The 22,802-nt window shown below is 44.3% G+C and overlaps 1 protein-coding gene across 2 annotated transcripts; it reads left to right on the plus strand.

The window, feature by feature from the left end:
• Positions 1-22: 22 nt before the first annotated feature.
• LIMK1 (LIM domain kinase 1) lies at positions 23-22,338 on the plus strand. 2 transcript variants are annotated; one of them, XM_089575083.1, is made up of 12 exons: positions 23-275; positions 3,031-3,166; positions 3,567-3,676; positions 4,487-4,745; positions 5,412-5,552; positions 6,318-6,418; positions 7,951-8,101; positions 8,368-8,646; positions 9,669-9,734; positions 12,698-12,952; positions 14,425-14,579; positions 18,532-22,338. In XM_089575083.1, exons 2-12 carry the CDS (start codon positions 3,083-3,085, stop codon positions 18,764-18,766), a joined length of 1,836 nt encoding a protein of 611 aa, XP_089431209.1. In that variant the 5' UTR covers positions 23-275; positions 3,031-3,082; the 3' UTR covers positions 18,767-22,338. The 2 variants fall into 2 exon arrangements, with proteins under 2 accessions (XP_089431209.1, XP_089431210.1); XM_089575084.1 differs by lacking the exon at positions 23-275 and adding an exon at positions 1,086-1,429.
• The last annotated feature ends 464 nt before the right edge of the window (positions 22,339-22,802 follow it).

Genomic DNA, 22,802 nt, shown 5'->3' on the forward strand with positions numbered 1-22,802 from the left:
CTTCCGCGCATCGCGCGGCGCGCATGCGCAGAGTGGCAGAAAATGTGTCTGGTGTCTGACATGGAGGAGGCGTCAGGTTAATATCTAAATTTGCTTCTGAAATAACCGGTAGTGCCTAACTAACAACGGCTAACCCGCTTCACTAACACTTGATAACGATGGAATTTCAACTTGACAGAAGAGCTGCCGTTGACTTGTGCAAGCTGTCTAAATGTGATTGAGGACGACGAGTATCTGCAGGCGCTTCACACGGTGTGGCATACCGATTGTTTCAGGTGAGATACCTGTCTGTTGCTTACCTTGCTGCGCCCTTCTTAGCTGTGGAAAGTACGCTAGTGTTTTTGTTGTGTTTCATTAATGTGACCGTTTAGCATAGTGGGCTCGAGGGAAAGTTTCAGACTACATCTTTTCTTTTTGTTTTGAAACTGTGCACGCTCCTTCGTGTCAACAAGATGTCAATTTCGCTTCAATTCTCGCTCACCTTATTATGCTCAGAATTTCATTTGATGGTAATGGATGAATTGTATTGAACATTTGAACGCAGTTGCGGAATTTCGATCCGTAATCTCTACCATCTTGAAGTTCTACGCTCCAGGAAGCTTCCGAGTCGTAACCTTAATCGATGTCTTTCTGTCATTGTACACAAGGCTGCCTCCGTGTTCTGAAAGTTTGCTGGTGCCTCACCTATTTGCATTCCGGTAGAAGCGTAAGCCTGTTACCTCCGGGTGTCACATGTGCTCGGATCCGCGACCTAGCGCATAAGTCCCGCCGACCTGCATATCCTCCAGCGTTGGCCCAAATGCATAGTTCGGCGGCGAAGTCTTTCAGCCTCTGCTGTACTCGTACGAGCGTAACCGGGTAGCTTTTGTTTGTGTGGCTGCGTGCACGCGCTGCTGCCTAAGACGCAGTGGTTTTCTCTGAGTCATCGGATCTGTATCGATTCGGAAGTGTGCTCTCATCGGGCGTTTGCAGATATACCTCCTCTGCGTATGCGAATGCGCCACTCCTCCTTCAGAACTTATCTGTTTGCCCCGGCGCTATCCACGTCGTTCGCTGAATTCCTTACGTAGTACGCATGCCACTGGGGCTTTGAATGGGATGTCCCGTTCTTCGTCGCTGCGTTGCTCAGCTCTATGTCCCGTTTCGCCTACGGCGTTGCGCGCTTTTTTCTTCCTCCCGTGCAATGCAGCGGTACGAAGCTCACCTTGATGTCAGATCGCTCGTCAGTAGCAGGCATTGAGTAGAGTATGCCACTTGAGCGCGAGTTTTGCGTGTCGCGAGTCATGCTCCGTCGAATCTTTTAGTTTCGCCTCTTGTTTTTCCTGCGTGACTTTTTGCTGTCTCGTCTCTGCTTGTACTGTGACAAGTAGTCTGCCCTCTGGGATGCTCTGGGCACTCGGCGCCTACCGCTTGGCTGTGCAGCATTGTGGTATGTGGACGGAAAGTTGCTTGCACAAACTCAAGTAACTGCTGAAGAGGCACATTGCATTGTTCTGCAAGTGCTGTGCATATCTTTTGTGCTGTGCATATCTTTTGTTTGTTTATTGATTAAAACCCACTCCCCTCTGTAATGTTTATACCCTGAGGGTAACAATAAATAAATAAATAAAAGTGCCTTGTTTCCATGTGCAAAGGTCATGTCTAGCTTACTCAAGAAATTTGCAAGCTATGTGCAACTTTTGCCGTTTTCTTTTCTGCATAAGCTTACAAAATATTGTTGAAAGTGTTACTTCTCGTTTCGTATTTACCCGAATAAATTAAAGGGCTGCCGTCTTCTTTCTCGAGTACGTGCCACAGATTCAGGGCTCTGTGGGCCTTCTCAAGTTTCTGCTCTGAAGGGGGATTGTATAGCAGCCATCATTTTGCTGCAAAGTCCTTTTCCTTTTATTTGTCCTACAGAGTGAAAGTGTGTTACACACAGGGGGAAGTGTACATTGGCTTACCTTTCTTATCTTAGTCATCTAAGCATACTGTTGGTATCGTTCTTAACAGATCTCGTTGTACATATTGATAGAGAAAGAGGTTTTGTTTTTAACACATACAGAATAGGCATTTAGAGCACATTTTCTGCCTATTTGATTGAGCAACGACGCTAAAGACAGCTAAAAGCCATCATTGCGTTTAGCATAAAAAAAACTAGTATGCAGTCTACCCTTGTAATTTGTTAGAAGGCCAGGCTGACCAAAACAGTGTTCCTTAGTAAATCCAAGGTAGTGATAGGTAGCGACTGTGGCCTTTACTAATGCATGTATTTGTGACGAACGAAGAATGCACTAGAGTGCACAGCATTGCTCTCCTTTGTTATGTCTTCCTGAATGAATTTTGGTTGTAAAATGCAATTTAGATGTATATATTTTGAAAACAAATTTTTTTTTTGTGAATGAATTAATAACATTTATTGGGGTAGTTATCAAAACTCATCTTAGGTTTTCTTTTGTGGAAAAGTAAGATACTCGTTGGTACTTGTACTTGGTTGATGCAAAGCGGAAGTTCTTTTCTGTAAAATGAATGTCAAACATGTTTTCTTGTCCTGAACTGTACAATAACTTCCGCGTATAAAACATCTGATAGGGCAAAAGTTCTGTCATTTATATTCTAAACCCAACAAAGTATAAAAAAGCTGCGGTACAGGTTGGCAGCTGCAGATGAGTCATGCAGATGTTATTTGTGTCGTGAACTTCCCCTTTACATTTTATTGCTTCTCTGTCCATGTGTCAATGCTCTTAGCTATTTGTACCCTAGCTGAGTGGAAGCTTGTGGCCAGTTCTTATTTGCTTCGCATATTTGTGCTCAGAAAAGAAATCAACAACACGAAGTTTTTGCTGAAACTGCTTCTCAGGTGCCTACCAACTTTTGCTGCAGGGTTGTTGGCTTTTATGTGCTCTGTAAGGTGACTCATTGCATGAGTGTCTGTTCTTATCGCTTGTACAATCTGCCTGGTGAACATTTGAGCCAGCTTCGGTGCTCTAGTTACAGACTTGCTTTTTGTGCAAAAACTTGTTGTGATGTCTTTGCTGCATGCAATTGCAGGTGCTCCGTGTGTGATGCTTCCTTGAACAGCTGGTACTTTGAGAAGGATGGGATGCTGTTCTGCAAGAGTGACTACCTGTCCAACTACGGCGAGGCCTGCCAGAATTGCTCCGAAATTATTACAGGTCCCGTCATGGTAAGCTTCATGAATTTCAAAGAAATCCAAAATGCAGGTGTGCATATCATTTGTCCATTATTTTCTGCCATCTTCCTAGCTATTTTCATACTTTTTTATTTGGTTTCTGAAACTTTCAGATTATAAGATGTCTGCAGTGTTGCTGCACACAGTTTCTGTGGTTAATTTTTACTAGTCATGTTTTTAAACTTGCCAGAGGTGAGGTTGCAATATCAGACACCCTTTTACTGCTGACCCTAGTCAGTGCAGAGTGATGAGGGCAGAAAGGTCCACTTCATTATTTACCAAGAAATTGACGCAGATTCAGATTGTCACAGTATTTACTAGTTGTCAAAGTAAATTTTTAGGGCATGTGTGACTGAACTTTTGGTGCATAAATTTTTATACTCACATCTTCTAGGTTGCGGGAGACCACAAATTTCATCCCGAGTGCTTCTGCTGTGCCAGCTGTAATGCATTTATTGGCGATGGAGATGCATATGCTCTAGTGGAGCGCTCCAAACTTTATTGGTGAGTGATGCCTCCGAGTTTACTATACATTCTATTTCATGTACAGGGTGACCCGCTCTTAGGGAGAGCATGCAAGTGTGTGGCCACGCACTTCGGACTGCCAGTGCGTCCATTCCGGCCATGCATTATAGCGTTGCCTGCCACTTCGCTCTGATGAGCAGCCGGGACGAATGCACTGGTGCTCCGAAGTGCGTGGCCACACACTCGCATGCTCTTCCTAAGAGCGGGTCACCCTGTACCATGTCTACACAAGAAGATTAAAATGATGAGGCATACATAGCTTATCAAGTAGTGGATACTTGTTATGGAATTGTTCAAGGTACTGTCCAGCTAATCTAGCTCGGTACAGTAGCAGGGCTATTTAGCCTTTGAAAGGACTTAATGTTTTCAGTACGTTTTATTTTTTTTTATTTGTATGTGTTGTGAGCTGTGGCGTTAGCCCATGCAGGAGGAAATTCATAATTAAGTGAGAAAAAGCAATAAAGCATCACACCAAAATTCGTTTTGTAAAGTTTTCTTCCATTTCTTCCTTTATACTCTCAAATTTGATGAGAACTACGATCAGAATCAGTTTCATGATTCAGTACAGTGGCTGCACGAACGAATATATAGTAGGGCCGGGCGAAGTTGCTCGGGTGGTGTTCGTATAAAGCACTTGTTTTGTTTTTTGGCAGTGATTCTGCCACATTGTGGTAGCTTCTGCTACTACAGGTGGTGGCCATGTCCTGAATGGAAGCAGTTTTGTGGTGTTCCTCAGAGCACAAACAGCTGACTGCTCCTTTTTGGTTGTGCACATCGTTGCTGCCGCAGCGGGCCCTGCTACCGGCACCACATGCAGCCACTGAGCCAGCGCAACGTCCTGGGCGGCCAGCAGCCGCACAGCATTCAGCTGCTCGAGATCCCTGCGAGTGGAGGGGCACGAAGCATCAAGCTGGGCTCGCCATGCCTTGGCCGCCACGGCGTCCACATTGCCGACCTCGATGTCAGCCCAGACCTCATGGCGCTGCACATTGGTGACAAGATCCTCGAAGTCAATGGCACGCCCCTTGGCAGCCAGTCACTTGAAGAGGTGAGCAGCAACAGGCTGCTGCTCATTGCAGTATTGCGCATGGGTGCACGTAAATCGCAAGACTGGAAGAAATCAAAGCACATGGCTTTGTGCGGAGAATCTGCATGTTACTGACACTGTGTGCCGACATGCACACTTGACATGCATACGAAAAGGCAGACTGGGCTGCTGCAGGATGTTATACCCCTATAAAACCAAACCAAACCAAATTAAACACTCATACAACAAGCATGGTATGCCTGCACAGTTCTTCAAAGTTGCACATTAGCGCACACTACGTGAGAACCATGTTCAGCTCAGTTCTGATGCCTCTTGTAGATGCATTGCAATGGACACTTGAGTCATAAATGTGATCTTGGCTGTTAGCCGAAGCCTACTTGGGGTGTCACCTGCATGGTTTTGAGGTTACTTCAGGAAAGTGGTATCATCGTGCTATGCTGTTAGCTCTTCATATTTGTTCTTATCAATTCATTCTTGTACAGCATGGTGCAGTCTGCTTTTTAAAAGATACCAGCTCTTGAGTGTTAAGAACCATTTTATCTTTGTCTTTCTACTCTACTGCATTAATAAAAAAAATGAAAATTGAAGCACATGGAATATTGCTGTTAAACGTCTCAGCCATCCTGGTGATAGTTTTGTTATCACAAGGCAGCTGTTTGTTTTCAGGTTGAGGAGCTTATCAAGTCAACGAACAAAGTGTTGCAGCTCACTATTGAGCACGACCCCAGCAGTGTCTCCAGGTGTGCCCTGTTGTGTCCTCCAAGGAGAAAAGCCTTGAGCGACAAGGAGAGGCGGTACAAAAAAAAGGTGTGTACGCTTCACAGGATGCCTCAAATGCATGATGGCATCCCACCAAGGTAAACTTGACTCTCAATAATTTGAACTTCAAGGGGACTGAGAATTTGTTTGAATTACGCTGAGTCTGGGTTTACAGGCTTGAATTTTGCTGTATTCAGTCAATCCCTCTTGAAGTCTGAATTAAAAAGATTCCACTGTACACATGGCGAGTGTGAATGAAGTACAAAAAATTGAGCAGTCTGTTGAGACGTGTTCGAAATTTCAAGTGTTCTTAGTCACAGTACTGCGAAAGAGGCCAACTAATCAAGTGTGTCCAAAAACAGAGGGTCCTAATTTTGGGTTGTCAATGGTAGATAACAGAAGTACCTTCCGGTTCCTTGCTATCTCCCTGAAAAGTGATTTGACTACGTTTTTTTGCGGAATAATTGTTTTCTGCTAGAGCAAAATAAAATTCGTTAAAACTTCCTGCTGGGCGAGTTGGTAGTTCATGTTGATATAGAAGGGTTTATAGCGCAAACAAAAACACGGACAAGAGAGACAAAACACACACACAAGCGCTTGTGTGTGTGTTTTGTCTCTCTTGTCCATGTCTTTGCGCTATAAACCCTTCTACATCAAGCAGAATAAAATGTCGTTCCCATTTAGCTGAGTTCAAGCATTCGCATGCTACGAGATATTTGATGTTGTGGTGTGAAATATTTGGTGCTGCAGACAACTCATGGAACACATCTTGGGTAAACCACTGAAAATTAATTGTTGCTGGAAACCTTGCAGGATGAAGGGAGTGTTGGCACAAGCGGCTTAAGGTCACGCCAACTTAAAAGGTCGAGTGGTGGCAGGGAGCGCTCCTCATCACTTCCTCGTCTGCTAGTCAGGTAAGTTGGGGAACGGTTCTTGTGTGTGTTAGAAGCACTATATAAAGCCAGCTGGTTTCAGTGGCGTAAACTCTGGGCCAGGGCTGCTAGTCCACACTTTGAATTAATGAGTCGCTAATGGTTCTTCTGGTATGGCATTGCTCGGACTTTTTTTGTGGAGTTATTGTTGAGAATATAATCTAGCTCTCCAGGGCATAGGGTTGTCTTGTATAGGCTGACAAAGCTTTTTACATGGTTCTTCTGTCATGCTCAAAAAAAAATCCACGGGACTTGTGACAAAAGTGCTGACAAAATGCTGAACCATTTTTTTTTTTTTTTTGACGAAGGAAATACATAGTTCAAATGGAACTGCCTCTTCAGGAGTGGCCCATAAATCCACCTCCGTTGTATAGCGCAGTGTTTTGTGACTTTTCAGGCCCACCTTGCATGTTAAAGGAGCCTACAAGCATTGGCGTTCAAATTCTTGTTCTCAACACTTGGCAGCATAGCACAAAAGAAAAAAACCAAAAGAAAAAGGATAAGCAAATGGCATGGTGCTGTTTAGTGTAACCTGTGTCGTGTGGGCGTTCGTGTGTGGTCATGCCGCAGTGAGCAAGAGTGACCACACCCTCTCGGGAACAAACTCCAAGTCCCTTTATTGACTACCACATTCCACCTCTAGGAGTCAGCTCAGAGGCCGCGACATTTAGCTAATAGGTGGTGACCACTACTCCTCCTCTCGTTAGTCGCATGTTCTAGCGGTCTGGCGGAACGACACGATGGCTGCTATGAGTGCGCACAACATTATCACCTCGATCACGTGAAGGAGTAGGTGCTGCTGCCACTTGTGTTTGGTGGCGAGGTTGAAGAAGTGGCAGACCTGCCAACTTTAGCACGAAGGGAACTAGATGTATGCGATTTCGCTGCAGAGCTGTTCCATGCTTCATTTAGACTACAAAAGATCTTGGACGCTGAATCCAGACCTGTCTGCCATCTTGGATTGACTGCAGATCTCTGGCTTGGTGCTATCTGTCGAAGTCCTTGGCAGTGTTTTTCTTGTAAGGTTCATTTCTGACTGCTTTATCAATACGACGGATGACATCATCGCTTTTGAGTTTCTCGAGTTCTTGCCGAGTGGCTTCACGCAGCTGGGTAGGAATCTGTCGAGGAGCACTGATTGAGAACAGTACAGCGTCTTGCTTTAGGCGAATGATGTACTGATCTCTGAGTGTGCTGAGACCACGGTACAGTTTGGGATGAAGTGTCACCTCAGGTGTGCTCACTGCAAAATATTTGATGACTTCAAGAGCTTGGCTAAGTTTCTCATCCCTTGGTGCTTTTAGCATTTCTGACACCACTTGGCTCATAGTAGTTAGCTTACACAAACCTCGAGTGTAAAACACTATCACATGCATGCAATAAATGCCATCTGGCTGACGTGGTTGGTTCATGTATGCTAGGTAAGCACAGTTATTTGAGCGGTAACATAGTCGAGCTACGGCCTCGGGTTCCTTGAACTGCGATGTGGATGTCCTTGTGCCGATATTTTTCAGTGATTCAGCTGCGTGTGGCAGCCAGCCATCGTATGACCTCAGCAGGACCAAGTCATTCCGCATTGAGCCAAAGAACCAGAGGATTTTTCGGGCATCCGACCTGGTCCAGGGAAAGCTCCTGGGGAAGGGCTTTTTTGGACAAGTCTATTTGGTAAGCTGTGCAGGAAATCATGGCAGTTACACGTTGGATAACTGCACAGAGTAGATAGCATCATGCTCGGTTACGGAGATGGCCTTGAGATAGTCTGGTGTGAGAACCACTATAAATGTCACTTGAACTTGACCACTCACTTTAGCGTGTTTGTTCTTCCCTGTACTTTAAGCAAATTTCTTCAATTGTTGCAATTTCTTGCTTTGGTGCATGTGGTAGGCCTTGCACTTGTCTTCCTCCTGAGCCCTGCTCTCATTTTGTGGCAGGTGACCCACCGGGAGACAGAAGAGGTGATGGTGGTGAAAGAGCTGCACCGGCTGGACGAGGAAGCTCAGCGAAACTTCCTCAAGGAGGTGGCTGTGCTACGGTCACTGCATCATGAGAATGTCCTGCGCTTCATCGGTGTGCTGTACCGTGACAAACGGCTGCACCTGGTCACCGAATACGTCAGTGGGGGCTCCCTACGCAGCCTCCTCCATGACTCGAGCGAGCCTCTACCTTGGCTGCAGAGGTTGCGTTTGGCCAGAGACATTGCCGCTGGCATGGTGAGTGGGGAAACACTTGACAGTGGGAGCTTGCATACAAAAAAAGTTCAGCGGTTCTTGGCTCCTATGAAGCCTACTAATGCATAAAGGCAGTGTGACACATATGATTGCGTGACGTTGTTTAAAAGGGAGGAGAGTCTTAAAACTGACCTTTTATTTATGGCTATAATCTGATCAAACTTTGCACACAAATGTGTTTTTCTTCGTAGATTTCAATCATACAATCTTAATTGAGCATAATAATCATAATTAGGTAATTTCTTGCACAGGTTTAATAAATTTTTGGCATGTATTGTGCTGCTTTGAATTACATGAATTGATAGGCAGAGAGTTCCCATACCCGATGACGTTCTTAGTTTTTCTCTAAAGATGCCATCCTGAAAAATAACGCAAAGTATAAAAGGTGGTAATATTTGACGCGCAGGAGTGGAGCGAGAGCCGTGAACTTCGGCGGCGTCTCACCATTCTCGATTGTATTTTAGTCACGCGAGCGCATAAAACTTCGCTTTTTCAAAAAGCTCACAAGGTCATGTGACCTAGATGGTGCACCTAGGTAGCTTCTGGGGTTTTCTCGCTCATGCCACTGCCTACGGGTTTTCTGCTGAACGAAACCTTTAACGCTGTTGTGTTAAAAAAAAATAAACTTCCGATTCACATTGCTGAAATAAATGCGACATAGGTGCATATGCACATGTATGGTCCCTTCGCATAGGTTATTTATGACGATTTTACAGACATTGTAAGTGGCAGCTTTCGTGGCACAGTTTCTGCCTTTCCACTTGGCTGCAGCTGCTTCTGAACCAGTTTGCCTCTTTCCGCTGGCAGCAGGCGGGCTACTTGGAAAGTGGCAGTTCCTTCAGTTTGAACAGTCGGCGGACATCCCCACCCTCCTTTCACCTTGTGCAACAGCCACAACTAAAGATTTTGTAGACATTTACCAGGAGTGAGCTAGCAGCATTTCAGTGTTTAGAAACTGAGGCCGGAATTGCTTTACATCCACTTCTCTCACTTTTTGCTTTCAGTGTTACCTTCACTCCATGAACATCATTCACAGAGACTTGAACTCCCATAACTGCCTTGTTAAAGAGGTAAGTTGATTTTAGGCTCCTGTTTTAAAACCAGCTTTGAGGCATAACTGAAGCCAGTAATGTAAATTAACGAACTCAACTTTAAGAACTTGCATTCGTAGGCCTGCACAGCATGCTCAGTGCCTTGCCAGTGCATTGGCCCATTTTTGTTGCGAAAGCAACACTATCCGAGTCGCCGAGCCATTTCACGGAGCCGAGGAAAGGCCATACTGCGCATGCGCGAGGAGCAGTGGCTGGCGCGCCGCAGCCGTCGCTGCGCAGGTGACTCAGAGATGCCACTCTCGCCAGTTGCGCATGCGCAGTAGCGGCACATAGCTAGCGTGCAGGGGCCGCCGCCGCTGCCGCATGCACTCCATCGCCTTTCTCTCTTTCCTCTCCGATGCGCAGTAGCGGCGCTCAGCTAGCGTATTGGGACCGCCGCCGCTGCCATGTGCTCTCCATCGCCTCTCTTTCTCACCTGGTTGCTTTTGCAATCCTCCAGGTTTAACCAGAGCTAAACCACTGCCAATTTTTTCAGCAAGGCCTGCCTGTTAGAGGAATTCAATTTCCATGGCAACTCCAACTGGTTTTGTACCCTCTGATGTTTCATTTGTATTTGCTAATGATGACTGAGAGGCAGCGGGAATTTTTATTGAGTGTCGCTCTAAAGCACTGGGGCCAATAAACATGAGCCTAGTGGCACTAGTTAAAAGGAAATTCGTTTTCTTACATTGACCACTTCAGAGCTCACGTACAAGTACCAGCATATTGTATTTCAGCTAAAATTAGGGTTTAATTTTCTTCAAATTTTTGCTGCGTTTTTTCGATTTGAGCTCCTGACAGTGTGTACTCACAAGCATGCTTCGATTAAGTGAACTAAGTTAGTGGAAGTTGGTAGTATAGAGGGGCTTGGTAGGAAAACATCTGTGGCTGTGCCTTAACTACTGTATTTACTCACGTAATTCACACACTTTTTTCCTTTAAATTAAGGCTTGAAAAAACGGGGTGCGCAAATAAGCATGTCCTAAAACACTACGAAGGTCGTAACCTGCAATGTATGCCGTATATTGCTGCCTACATGTCGACATGTTAAACTCTGCCTTAAAGGGTCAGTCTACTGAATTTTATCGACCATATTTTCTTTGCGGCAACCGATAGCTCTTTACTCAAATTACTGTTTAGCCAGCTGTGGTGCCAAGGAGTGCGGTAGAACATTTTAAAATAGAATTTATTAATGTGGGAACACATCTGTATGAGATGGTAGTCTCATCTGGCAACCATCTGGATTTCCGCCGCGCGGCGACAAACATGGCGGCACCCGTCGAAGCCGGACCTCTCGCTTCGGACTGAATTCTCGTTGTTGCTGCCTTTTTCAGTGCGTTCACTGGCCAAAATGGGGCGCCTGTCTTTCGCTTCGTCTCATCTCGTCTATAAGAAAACATATAAGAGATAAATTTGCTTTATTTTAATAATTAGAGTGACGATTCTGCCGCTCTTAGGCTTAAGTGGAGAGTCGGTTTGTTTACAGCAATGGTTCCCGTCCTGACGACCAGATGGCGCCACTATAGGCTGAGTTTATTTTTGCGTCTCTGCTAGCATACGCTGAACTAAAAGTGGGAATGTGCCTGCGTTTTGCGTACATGTAACTATAAATATTCATGTGATTTACAGAAAAAGCGAGCGGTACGCCTTCTACAGTTTACTAGAACAAAACGGGCGTTTCTCTGACATTGGGGCATACAAATGGTACGTAGTATATTCACTTATGCTTCTACAAAAAAAGACTACCACTTTCTTGAACAAAATGAACGTTTGGGGTCGCCACCATGCTTTTTACGCGACTTTTAACGCTGAAATAAAATATAAATTCCTGCCTATACCAGGCGCAGACCCCTCGTTATTGATGTTATAGGGTGCCAACTACCAGAATATGCCATTATTTATACACTCATCTCGGTGAGTAGACTGACCCTTTAATGGTATGATGCAGTAGCTTAATGGGGTAATGCTGATATATGCGGAATTGCTCATTCTCTACATTCATAGAACCCTGGGAGACCTCATACCACTGCTGGCAAAGTGGCGCAGCAGTTGAGCGATGCACCACTGCAGTGCGATTGCAGGTCAACCCGAGTCTCACAAGCTGCACCGACAGCAGGTGCTACCATCGGTGCTGCTTGTGAGGCTCGGGTTGCTCTTGCCGAGCAACCTCTCACGACCAATCATTAATTTAACTGCCACCTGGTACGGTGTGCAGTTTGCTGATTTTTTTGGTGGTAGGTTTTGATGACGCCACAAGATCACGTGATCTAGGATGACGTGACAAGGTCATGTGATCAGCCCATTTTTCGACCATGGCCGAGCAGAATCTTGTGCCTCAGGTTGGCCATAGAGTGGACGTCCTGGGTGGACAGGGTGGCCACCTGGGCTACAGTACTGTGGATGATTTTTCGCTCACAGTGCCGACGCTGGATTTTCTGCAGAGCAGGAGCCTTAACTCTATAGTGTTAACATTAATAATAAATAAACAATACATAGAAACCACTGCTTCAGAGCTTCGAACTGTTACAGGTGCTGAAAGAGCTCCACTTCATGGCATAGCAGCAAACCTACTTTACTGAGAACTTTGGACCAAAATAGTACCTCATTTTGTGGTCACACGCGGATGTGGCCAGTGCACGAAGCCCACAAGTTGGGTGCAATGTTGGGCCCTTTGGATACTCTTCCCTAAAGGGTGCGTCTGAAAACCCTTGCCAGTATCCTCGTTCCCATAATTTTCGTTATGGATATCTGTGCTCAGGACACATAAGTCTGTTTTTCTGGTTTTGTATGCAAGAGCAGTAATTTAAATTATTTTTCACCACATTATGAGCGTGTTTCAGAGCGTGCACATCAGTCACTAGTGGTGACCCTGAACATACCTTTTACCTGTGCAAATGCCAGCAGCATGCAATCAGATTTGATCTTCACCACTGTGGCTGCAGGACCGGACAGTGGTGGTGGCTGACTTTGGGCTCGCACGCATCATGAGTGACCCCGGCGTGGCGGGGGTCGGCCGCCGTAGCAGTGGTGGGGCGAAGCGAGGCCCCGGTGGCGGTGTTGGCCCTGGGAAGCGGCCTGAGCGCAAGAAGCGCTACACAGTAGTAGGCAACCCCTACTGGATGGCACCGGAAATGATGACGGGCAAGCTTTACGATGAGAAGGTGGACCTCTTCTCTTTCGGCATCGTTCTGTGTGAGGTAAGCTGGATTCTGTGTAGCTCCGGTGGGCTTTTGTGAACTATGCATATTTTTTTCCCTGAGCCAGCGTGGGAGCACATAGGCTTGGGGTGAAGTCGTTCTCTTACTGGTGTAGATAGTCAACAGGCTGATAGATTAACCTTGAACGCTCTTGTGTTCAAGGAAGAGTTTTGTGCCAGTTTTCTTGAGACTTTCTACTGCATCGTTTCCAGCAGTGTTCATGGTGTTCTTTGCACTAGTAGCAGCGTTTCCTATGGAAGAGTTATGCCTGGCTGCCAGTCTGCTTTATTTGGTGGTCATCATACGTAACTACACTGCATGTGCATGTGAATTGTAGTCATCCAGAATAGATGATTATAATGCTGCGCGATGAAACATTTTACTTCATTTGTATATGACTGTGTTATAGATTTGTCATCATAATTAAGGTCCCTAATTTTCTGCAGTGAAATTTAAAAAATAAAAAGTCATCAGGCACACTTACGACTGCTTACATGTGAGATAGTGTAAACCCGCCTGCTCACTTAGTGAATGCAGCCATCGCGTGCTGTGGCGTGATGTAACGCGACGCCACGCAGCTGGCAACTCCACCTCTGCATGGCTCTGCACAGCCGCCGTCACGACCTTCTGATCTGTGCGCTAACTTTGTGAAGGCAGTCGCCGCCCTACCGTGACCCCATCCCCCACCAGCTGCTGGATCAGGTGGCATTCAGATGCGCCGAGCGTCTGCATGAGGGCATTTTGAACATTACATTCCTAGATCCCTGGGAGTCATCATACCACTCCTGGCACACCGCTGCACTGCTCTGCGACTTACTTTTAGTATTCCTTTCAAATGACACTAGTATTGTGACTCTCCCCATAGGAGAGTGAATGCATTGTCACAAGAGCTGCCACACTTGATTTGGTAGGTTGCTCAAACAAATAGGAGAGCAAGCCTGTTGTACCACCAGCTGAACTTATTTCATCATCACATTCTGGTTTACAGTGGTATTCAGATGATTGATTTAATCATGTTGCCATCGTTATGTCATTCTTACTGATGTCATACTGATGTCCATAACAACATTGACGCAAAAAAAAGAGAGCATGGCTGCTAACACACAATTCTGCGGGAAACTAGGGGCCGTAATTATGATCTTGACTGTGGTATTAAACTCATAATGGCATACTTGTGCTTCAGAGTGCTGCGTTTTGCTGTGAAGAAGCGGGAGTGAATAGAAATAAAACAGCTGCTTGAAGCATTTAAATGGTCTTTGCCATTGTATGCCCACCTTCTCCAAGCTGAGTGCTCACCGAGCGTCAGCTTTGAATAGGGTTTTATTGTATGTAATTTGTGATGTATTGGCTGCATATGTTTTGAGTCTGAAATATGCACGAGGTTAGCTAAGCTGAAAATGTGCCATTCTTGTGTGTCCCATGATCTTGTGCTTGAAGAATTGAATCAATACTATAACCTTTTTCACTTTTAGATCATAGGCAGGGTGCAAGCAGACCCTGACTACTTGCCACGAAGCAATGACTTTGGTCTCAACACCGTTGTATTCAAGGAAAAGTTTTGTGCCAGCTGTCCTGAGCCTTTCTACCGCATTGCCTTCCTGTGCTGTGACGTCGATCCAGAAAAGAGGTGTGTTCTGCTTGCTGCTGCTGCATTAGCTGCCGACTGTGCAGTTAGAAGAAGGCTGTGTTTTAAACTACTTGGACAGGAATCAAAGCATTCATTTTTGTAATTGCAAGCTTTTAAATATTTTAATTTCATTTATCAAATGAATTTAAGTATTTAAAGTTCTTTGGTCATCGTGCCATTTGTAAATAAATATTATCATAAAGTTTGTAACGACTACAGCTCACTAATGAGGGCTGTGGTCTGTTTCATGTTTTCTGGCCAGATATAATGTTTACCAGTGTTGGTGCAGTGCCATCTGTAAAGAGTTGCCTCATAAAGATGTTTGAACCATGGCATGTGGGGTGTAGTGTTGGGCGGTGGGGCAACCATGTTTTCCCCATGCCATTGTTTTGTGCCATCGTTTCTTTCCCATGCCTCTTTTTGTGGAGAGTGTTCACATTCTCCTTGATGTGTGCAGTATTTTTGCATGCGTAATAGTGCACAGCTTGTGTTTGTTCCTTCATGGACATAAATATGGTTGTCTTGTGGAAAATGTGAATACCTGATTCCATTTTTACTCGCATAATCAACCCAGCGCCCACTTTTGTCGTTGAGAATTTTATTTTTTAACCCCTTACCTCCTGGATGTTAATTTTTGTTTAAAAAGTTACAGTGAGCCCCATTTGGAACGAAAGAACCCATACCAAACTTGGTTTTCAAAAAAACTCTCTAGATCTTGCATTTTAGCAAAATATTATCGCATATCATACCATATTTACTCACGTAATTTGTGCACTTTTTTTCCATAAATTAAAGCTTCAAGAAGGAGGTGTGCAAATTACGCAGAGATATCGCAAATACGTCTTAAAAACTCTCTAAATGCCATTACATGCAATATATATACCGTACCATATATTGCCGTCTATGAGTCGACCTCCCAACTTGCACCCTTTGCTGGCCTAAAAAAAAAATGGTAGGGTTATAACTGCTATACTGAGTAGACGTTTGAAAGCATATGTATAGCCTGATTGGCTCATGGTTTTGCTTCGCAGGGTTGTTGGCATGTCTGGCAACTATATTAATATTACTCAGGTTAAGCTCTGATCAAGGTTAAGCTGATCTGATCTTGAGCCTCATATTGAAGTTGATGAAGACGACAATGTGCAGTGCGCAGCGCATGAGTGTGTTCCAGTTTAACACGGGTCGTGATCGGCTGCGGCGATAGCAAAGTGCTCTCGTGGAGTGGTCAGCAAAGCTGATATGTTTGCGCTGCTGTGGGTTCGAAACCAAGTTGCAGCAATATTTTATTTCTGCATGGGCTTTTGCTATGTTAGGTTTCACCAGGGTCACTACCAAGGTTAAGCTTCAAACAAACTCGATGAGCTGGTTAGACCTCGTGAAGTGTTTTTTCACTAAAAGGCCTTCAATGTGGCCTTGGTCATGGGTCGTGAGTCAAAGGGAGTCTTGAGTCGGAAGGCAAGGGTGACCCTGAATAAGTCGTGAGTCGGAGCGAGTCCAAATGAGCTCTGTGCCTAAATGAGTTTGATTTCATGAGTTCGAGCGAGCCTGGGCCTTTTTGAGTCTGAGTATGAGCGATCCCATAGGCTGACCAAACTTTTGTGAGTGAGCACTTGGGATTTTGCCGAGATATGCGCCGCATATAGGCCACACTCTTTCTCAAAAAAGCCACTCGTGCTCGCTCCCTGCAAGCATTAGGTATAACTTCACTTTGGCTTGGCCTTGGCATTGACATCTTCAGAGCAGCGTGGCTGGCGTGGCTGCATCCCCTCGCTACTCACATCTTTCGCAGCCTCACATGGCGACGTAGCCGCGCTGATGTTCCTAAGCCTGTCTTGTGCGCTCCTGCATGCATGCTGGTGGTCTGGTTAGCATAAAATGGGAGAGTAGAAGATTTATTTGTTTGTATATAAATGTGGGTAATAAATTAAGGGTGCTCAAATTACGCGAGTAAGTATGGTATTTGATACGCCATGCTGTTTGGGGTACTTTTTGTGAAAATATAACGCTGCATTTAAACAGCCATAACTGAACCAAGAATTACAATACTAAATCACAGAATGGTAATTTCTTGAATGAAATACGTTTTTCGAAAGAGAAGCCATGCTAGGCAGACGCCTGGAATGCATGACTATAACACTTTAATATGTATTTTTGTGTGATGGTTCTAAATGTTGAATTTCACGTAAAGCAAGTCCTTGTGCACTTGTGCAATATGTTATGTAAATTATTTGCCAAGAGCTTTGAAGGTTTGCTGCTGGGAACTACATGAAATGCATGCCCTTGGTTTGTCTTGACATCAAGGAATGCAGTAAGGGTAAAATTACCCCCCTGCCTATCATAGAAGTTGAGTTATGCGGTTTTGAAGTTGCGGCTTTTGAAATGAGAAAAGTTTGTATTCTTTTTATGGGGTGGTGACTGCAGAACCCTATAACTCCTGTTCTATAATAGGCAGGATGATAATTTTACTCTTTTTGCATTCAGTGATGTCAAGACAAACCAGTGGCATGCATTTCAGGAAGTTACCAGCTGTAAAATTTCTTCAAAGCTCTCGGCAAAAAGTTACATAAAGTATTATATAAGTGCACACGTACTAGCTTTACATCAAATTGAACGCCGTATTTGGAATCGGCAATCAAAATCACATGTTCCCTGAAAATTTTTTAACTGTCACTATGATATTAAAGCCGCCGCTGTGGCTCAGCGGTTATGGTGCTCGGCTGCTGTCCCGAAAGACGCGGGTTCGATCCCGGCCGCGGCGGCTAGAATTTCTTTGGAGGAGAAATTCTAGAGGCCCGTGTACTGTGCGATGTCAGTGCACGTTAAAGAACCCCAGGTGGTCGAAATTTCCGGAGCCCTCCACTACGGCGTCTCTCATAGCCTTAGTCGCTTTGGGACGTTAAACCCCATAAACCAACCAAACCAACCAACTATGATATTAAAAAGTTTTTAGAAGACCAGCTTCCTCTTAAACATTTGCATTACACGCTCGAAACTGTCCTGCAAGCTCTTTTTAACCTCATGAAAAAACGCGTTGTGACCCTCAAGGCTGGTGTTCAGCATGTTTGCTTTATCTTGAGGCAATTGACTGGCACCACGTCGACTATCACAAAATCGTCAAGTCGCACCTTGATACAGCGGACGCCTTTAAAAGCGAACGATGCTAAGCACCGACCACATGAACGCAACTGACCGCATGCTTTTGTACAGATGGATGGAAAGGCAGACAGATGAGCGGGCCGGTGTACGGGTTGGCGGACGTACGGTGTGAAATTTCCACTCCTGCAAAAAAATCTGTTAAAACTATTTTTCCCCGTGTAATGAGCCCACCGGCGAAATTGATGTCAGCTTTTCTGGAAAAAAAAGTGGGCTCATTATGCGAGTAAATATGGTATTTGAACATGGCTCAGCATTGGAGTGCCTGAGCATGCACGAAATGAGCCAGCAGTGCCTGAGGTCATGTGAGCTCATTTCACTCCAGGGGGATGCATTTAAAGTTTGAAGCAGAAAGCAGCATCTGTCCCGCGACTCGGCAGCACCAGTGGTGCCACATCTTGTTTACACTGCAAATCGGTGTTGGTCTGTAATCTTTTGTCCTGAGAATAGAGATTAGAAAGTTAATAAGTTTAATAAGTCTTTTCAATTGGTCATCTTTCACTTGTATTCACTTATGGACATGATGTCTGACGTGTATAGTATGTATAATATGCTGTATATGTTATAGTATATAGTGTATAGTATAGTGTATACAGTGTGTGGTATGAAAAAGCATAAGTATGCATGTGTGCATGCACACACAAGCACTTCTGCTCCAAACTCTTATTTTGCCTCTCTGCAGTGAATCTTTGGTTGCTTCCAAAGAGTGCTCCAAACTGACTTAGGCCAGTCGTGTCACTGAACAAAGGAGAAGCTTAATGTGCTTTTATTTGTTTCTCGTGCACCCGCTCCTGTGCAGGCCACCGTTTGAGCTTCTTCAGAAGTGGCTGGAAGGGATTTCTCTGCACCTCATAGTGGACAGCCCCGTTTCTAAGGAACTGATGAGTGACATCGTTAATTACCAGGGTTCAGTGGTGGCTAGCACAGACTCCACGCCCGAGTCGCTCACGCCGCCAGAGTGCCGACGTTCTCCCCTGAGGACCATTAGTGAGCAGGCCTTGGATTCTCCACGCTCATCGCTGGAACTGGACTGAGTCACCATGCTCACTTACTTCACCATGTTCTACCACCGCGTGCTGGCTTCGCCTGTCCGCAAAGCTGGTATAGTCTTGCGTTATTTGATATGCACATTTTGTTCGTTTCTTTCCAGCCTGCAGGCTTGCAGCAGCAGCGTTTGCAACTGAACCATGGTTGAAACTTTTGTGAGCCCTGTAAAGCATGAAGCATAGGAGCAGTAGCTTTTGAAATGGCATAAAAAAACCACAATGGGCCTATCTGTGAACCTTGTTGTGGTGTTCTAGTTTTGAGGCAATGTTGCCTCAGGCCTCTTGCAGGTTTGCATGATGTGTACAATGTCCATTGCATTATATGTGGTGTATTTTGTTCTGAGCTCAGTTTCTTTTGCCCAGAATTCCTGTGCAGTCTGTTACATTGATGCTTTTAATAATTGGCATTGGCTTACTGCTGCAGCAGTGCACGCCCCCCCATGCATGTATGAAATGCCAGCCAAACATGGAACCATTGTTTTCTAGTGTGCTTTATTAAATGCAGACCCATTACTTTTTGTCTTCCTTTCTTTCTTACAGCAGAAGGATTTTAGTTGGTAGCTATGGAAGCGAAAATAACTTGTTTAAACTTTACAAGAACTTCCTCTGTGAAATTCTTCTTGTTTTCCATTCTCACTTAGTAACTCATGTGAGGTAATTCACATTAACTACTGCCCTACAAACCACCTTTTGCTGTCTTGCTTTGAGGGTAATAAATGGGAATGTGATGTTAGCTCTTATTTCAATGAGGGCACACTCCTGGATGCAGTGAAGCTTTGCAGGGGCTGAGTTAAATTAAGTTGCAACACCGATGTCAGCATATTTTCCACCCAAGTCAGTTATTTCTTCTCCAGATATTTTAGCTATCGCTGTACTCCAGTTTTATTAGAAAAGGCCTTATGATATTAATCGTGTCTTCCTAGCTGGAAAGCATATTCGATTTGCCATCTAAGCACTTGCTTTGTGGTAGCCGCTACTGTAAAATTTGTATCAAAGCAAGCTGCATCACTCATCATATGTTCATTATGTACAGCAGGAAGTCCAGAATGTTAACTCCATTTTGCTGTGTCCTAAAAGCCTGTGATTAGACAATGGCTTAAGACTAATGATTTTTGCTGATTAGATTGAGGCCATTTTTTTTTTTTAAATACCTGCAACTACGTTCTCAGTGCTAGTTGTAATATTCATTCCATGGGTTCTTAGTGTGAATTTTTCTGCCAACATGTATTCTTATCTTCTGTATGTGGTGTTGCTCAGATGAAATTCACATTTAGGAAGAGGAAAATATTCAATGTGTCCATTCACAGGTATACATTCCTGCGTAATCGATTAGATAGCATCCTTGCTTCAAGTTTTCCTTCACGAGCTGAAAGAAAGGTGTTCCAACAAATGTACATCCATTCAAGGTTTCAGCACTGCAATCGATTTGTTCGATATAGGAAAATCTGTGGAGTACAAGTGTTGAGCAGTCCATGCACTACAATTTGTTGTCTTTTGCCATGCAAATCGGCTCGTTTCATTTTGTTTGGGACAATTGTTCTTCCGAGTGCATTCCTTTTTCTCCATTCCATGTTCTCCTCTTCTCACAAATGTGGCTCTCCACTGAAGGTCATGTATATATTACTCATTGCACTCATACCATGTTTTTGAGCTGAGCTTTTCTCCAGGCTGTCTGTGTGTGCATGTGCCACGGTGTGCGTGACTGCTGTACCCTGTGGGTGGATCGTGTAATGGCGAGAGACGTCAAACAAAATCCTTGCCCTGGTGCTCGGCTAGCTGCTAGAAGGTTCATTGTTGGAGGCTCAGCCTTTTGGGCAGAGGATGTGGTGCATAGTGAAATGGCCATGAAAGACAGTAATTGGTTGGAATCGCTTGAATATTTCCTTTTTGTGCCACAGAACATGGTAAGTCATCTGCTAAACCACCTGCTCTCAGTGTAGCATTATCATAACTATTGCCGTTATCATTGTTAATGTTAATACACTTTCTTTTCCTGCTCAATTTATCGCCACAAGCTTCAGAACTAAGCTGGCTTCCTGTGTTGGGAAGGCTGTGCATTTTGAAGCGGAATTTGTGTTAAACGAGTGCTGCCTCCAGTGTGTAATTCCCATTGCCTGAAATTGGTTAGCTAGATGCACCACCATTCTGTACGTACAGATTGGGTAGCAGGAATGAAAGTACATTATTTGGCAGGCCTACTTCAATCTTGGTGGTGTGCTTTCATGCAAATAGCTTGCAGTTGTTCAGCAGTTTGAAAGTAATTTGCTCACTCTGCACGGGGACTGCGGAAAATTGAAATACTATAGGCCATGAAGTGCCGTTTATATCAATGTGTGCAGAGACCATGTACATTTTTTGCATTTAATCATTTAGGTATATTTACTAGCTGAACTCTCAGGCCAAACAATGACCTAGACTGCCTGTATGCATATACCTCTGTCCAAGGGAAAGAGCTGGCTAGCTGGGCACCTGATATGGTGCATTCTGGATGGGCTGAATATTGCCCCTGTGTGTGTTTCAAAGCATCTCCAAAGAGTCTCCAGTTGTTGCATATGGAGTTAGACCTTTCAAGGTGAAACTCTGGCTTGTCCATTTTAGATTATGTAATCCATTCCAGCAGATTTTAGTGCATGCAGCCAATCAAAAAATTGCACCCTGTAGAGAAGAGGTTATTTATTCCGGTGCACAACTTTTCTTTCCTTTTACATTGTATTTACTCTCTGCCCCTATGTATATACGTATAAACTTTAACTTATTTACATTAGAATTCTTCTGTTGTTTAATTTTGTACTTATGCCTGTTTGTGCAAGAAAACATATTTTTTTTACACCTCTTTGGGATGGTTATAGTTCTGTTTTTATTTTGCCTTTTGGCTGTGTATTTCTGGCCATTGAGTGACAAATGCTTGTTTTATGGGCCGGTAATATTTCAGGCCATATTAACGATTCCACATTAACTGTTGGCCTTTGTAAACTTGACCGAAGGAACTTCTTTGCTTATAGTTTATGTTGAAGCTGACTGTCGTTTCCATAATTTTTTTTCCTTTCAAGGTTTGCTATCAACAGTGATGTTTGAACATATAGCAAATGCACCTGGCATATCGCAGACATGCTTGTACTAATTCAGAGTGGTATCAAGATAAGCATTCATCTAAAAAAATTCTGTCTGAAGGAATACTTTGTTTTTATTTAAAATGACAGCTGCAAAATAAACTCGTAAAAAGTGCAGTGCTAAACTTCCAGCTGACCATATCTGGTGCATTCAAACAAAAGCACTTTGGGCTGTTCACCCATTGTATGCAACACTTGGTACTTCATTGCAGACTACTTTGATAAGTTAAAGCAGTTGTGGTCATGAAGGTGAGGGCTTTGCTGCCAGCCATGTTTCAAGGTTTCATTTCAGAAGTGTAAGTGTAGCAGAGGCGGTGTGTATCACTATTTCTTGAAATTATGCCATCCCAGCCTTACTGTTTTATGAATGCAATATTTCCAGCTGAAAAGCGCCACACTTTTGTTCATATTGATTTTACATATGTGGAATAAATGCAGTTTTGATGAGAATACAGTGTCCTGCTGGAACTCCCAGACTTGTGAACCTCCGGGGTGAACATGTAGGCGGTAGCTGTCCTGCAATTGCTCCTGCACCCCTTACCTTCGGTGTGTTGAGACCACGAACTGCATTGCACACGTAATCCTTGCAGCAATGCTTTTTCTTTCTTTTTCATTGATCTATTTTTTGGATAATTTCTCCTTAGCGTTGTAGTATTTTCAATATGTTTGGATTGAGCATGCATGTTGTGCAGCAATTTATTGATGGTTTATGGGGGTTTAATGTCCCAAAGCGACTCATGCTAGAAGGGATGCCATAGTGAAGGACTCCAGAAATTTCGACCACCTGGGGTTCGTCAACGTACGTTGCTCTAACAACGCACAGTACATGGGCCTTTAGTCTCCTCCATCGAAATTTGACCACCGCGGCCGGGATCAAACCCGTGTCTTTCGGGTCAGCAGATTGAAGTCTGCTG

The sequence above is a fragment of the Amblyomma mixtum genome, chromosome 2 (genome assembly GCF_055824585.1).
Source record: "Amblyomma mixtum isolate Tamu chromosome 2, ASM5582458v1, whole genome shotgun sequence".
NCBI lineage: Eukaryota > Metazoa > Arthropoda > Arachnida > Ixodida > Ixodidae > Amblyomma > Amblyomma mixtum.

Coding starts and splice junctions, on each gene's coding strand:
- LIMK1 (XM_089575083.1), top strand. CDS start 3,083: ATGCTGTTCTGCAAGAGTGACTACCTGTCCAACTACGGCGAGGCCTGC. Junction 5,553..6,317: donor AGAGGCGGTACAAAAAAAAG/GTGTGTACGCTT, acceptor GAAACCTTGCAG/GATGAAGGGAGTGTTGGCAC. Junction 6,419..7,950: donor CTTCCTCGTCTGCTAGTCAG/GTAAGTTGGGGA, acceptor GATATTTTTCAG/TGATTCAGCTGCGTGTGGCA.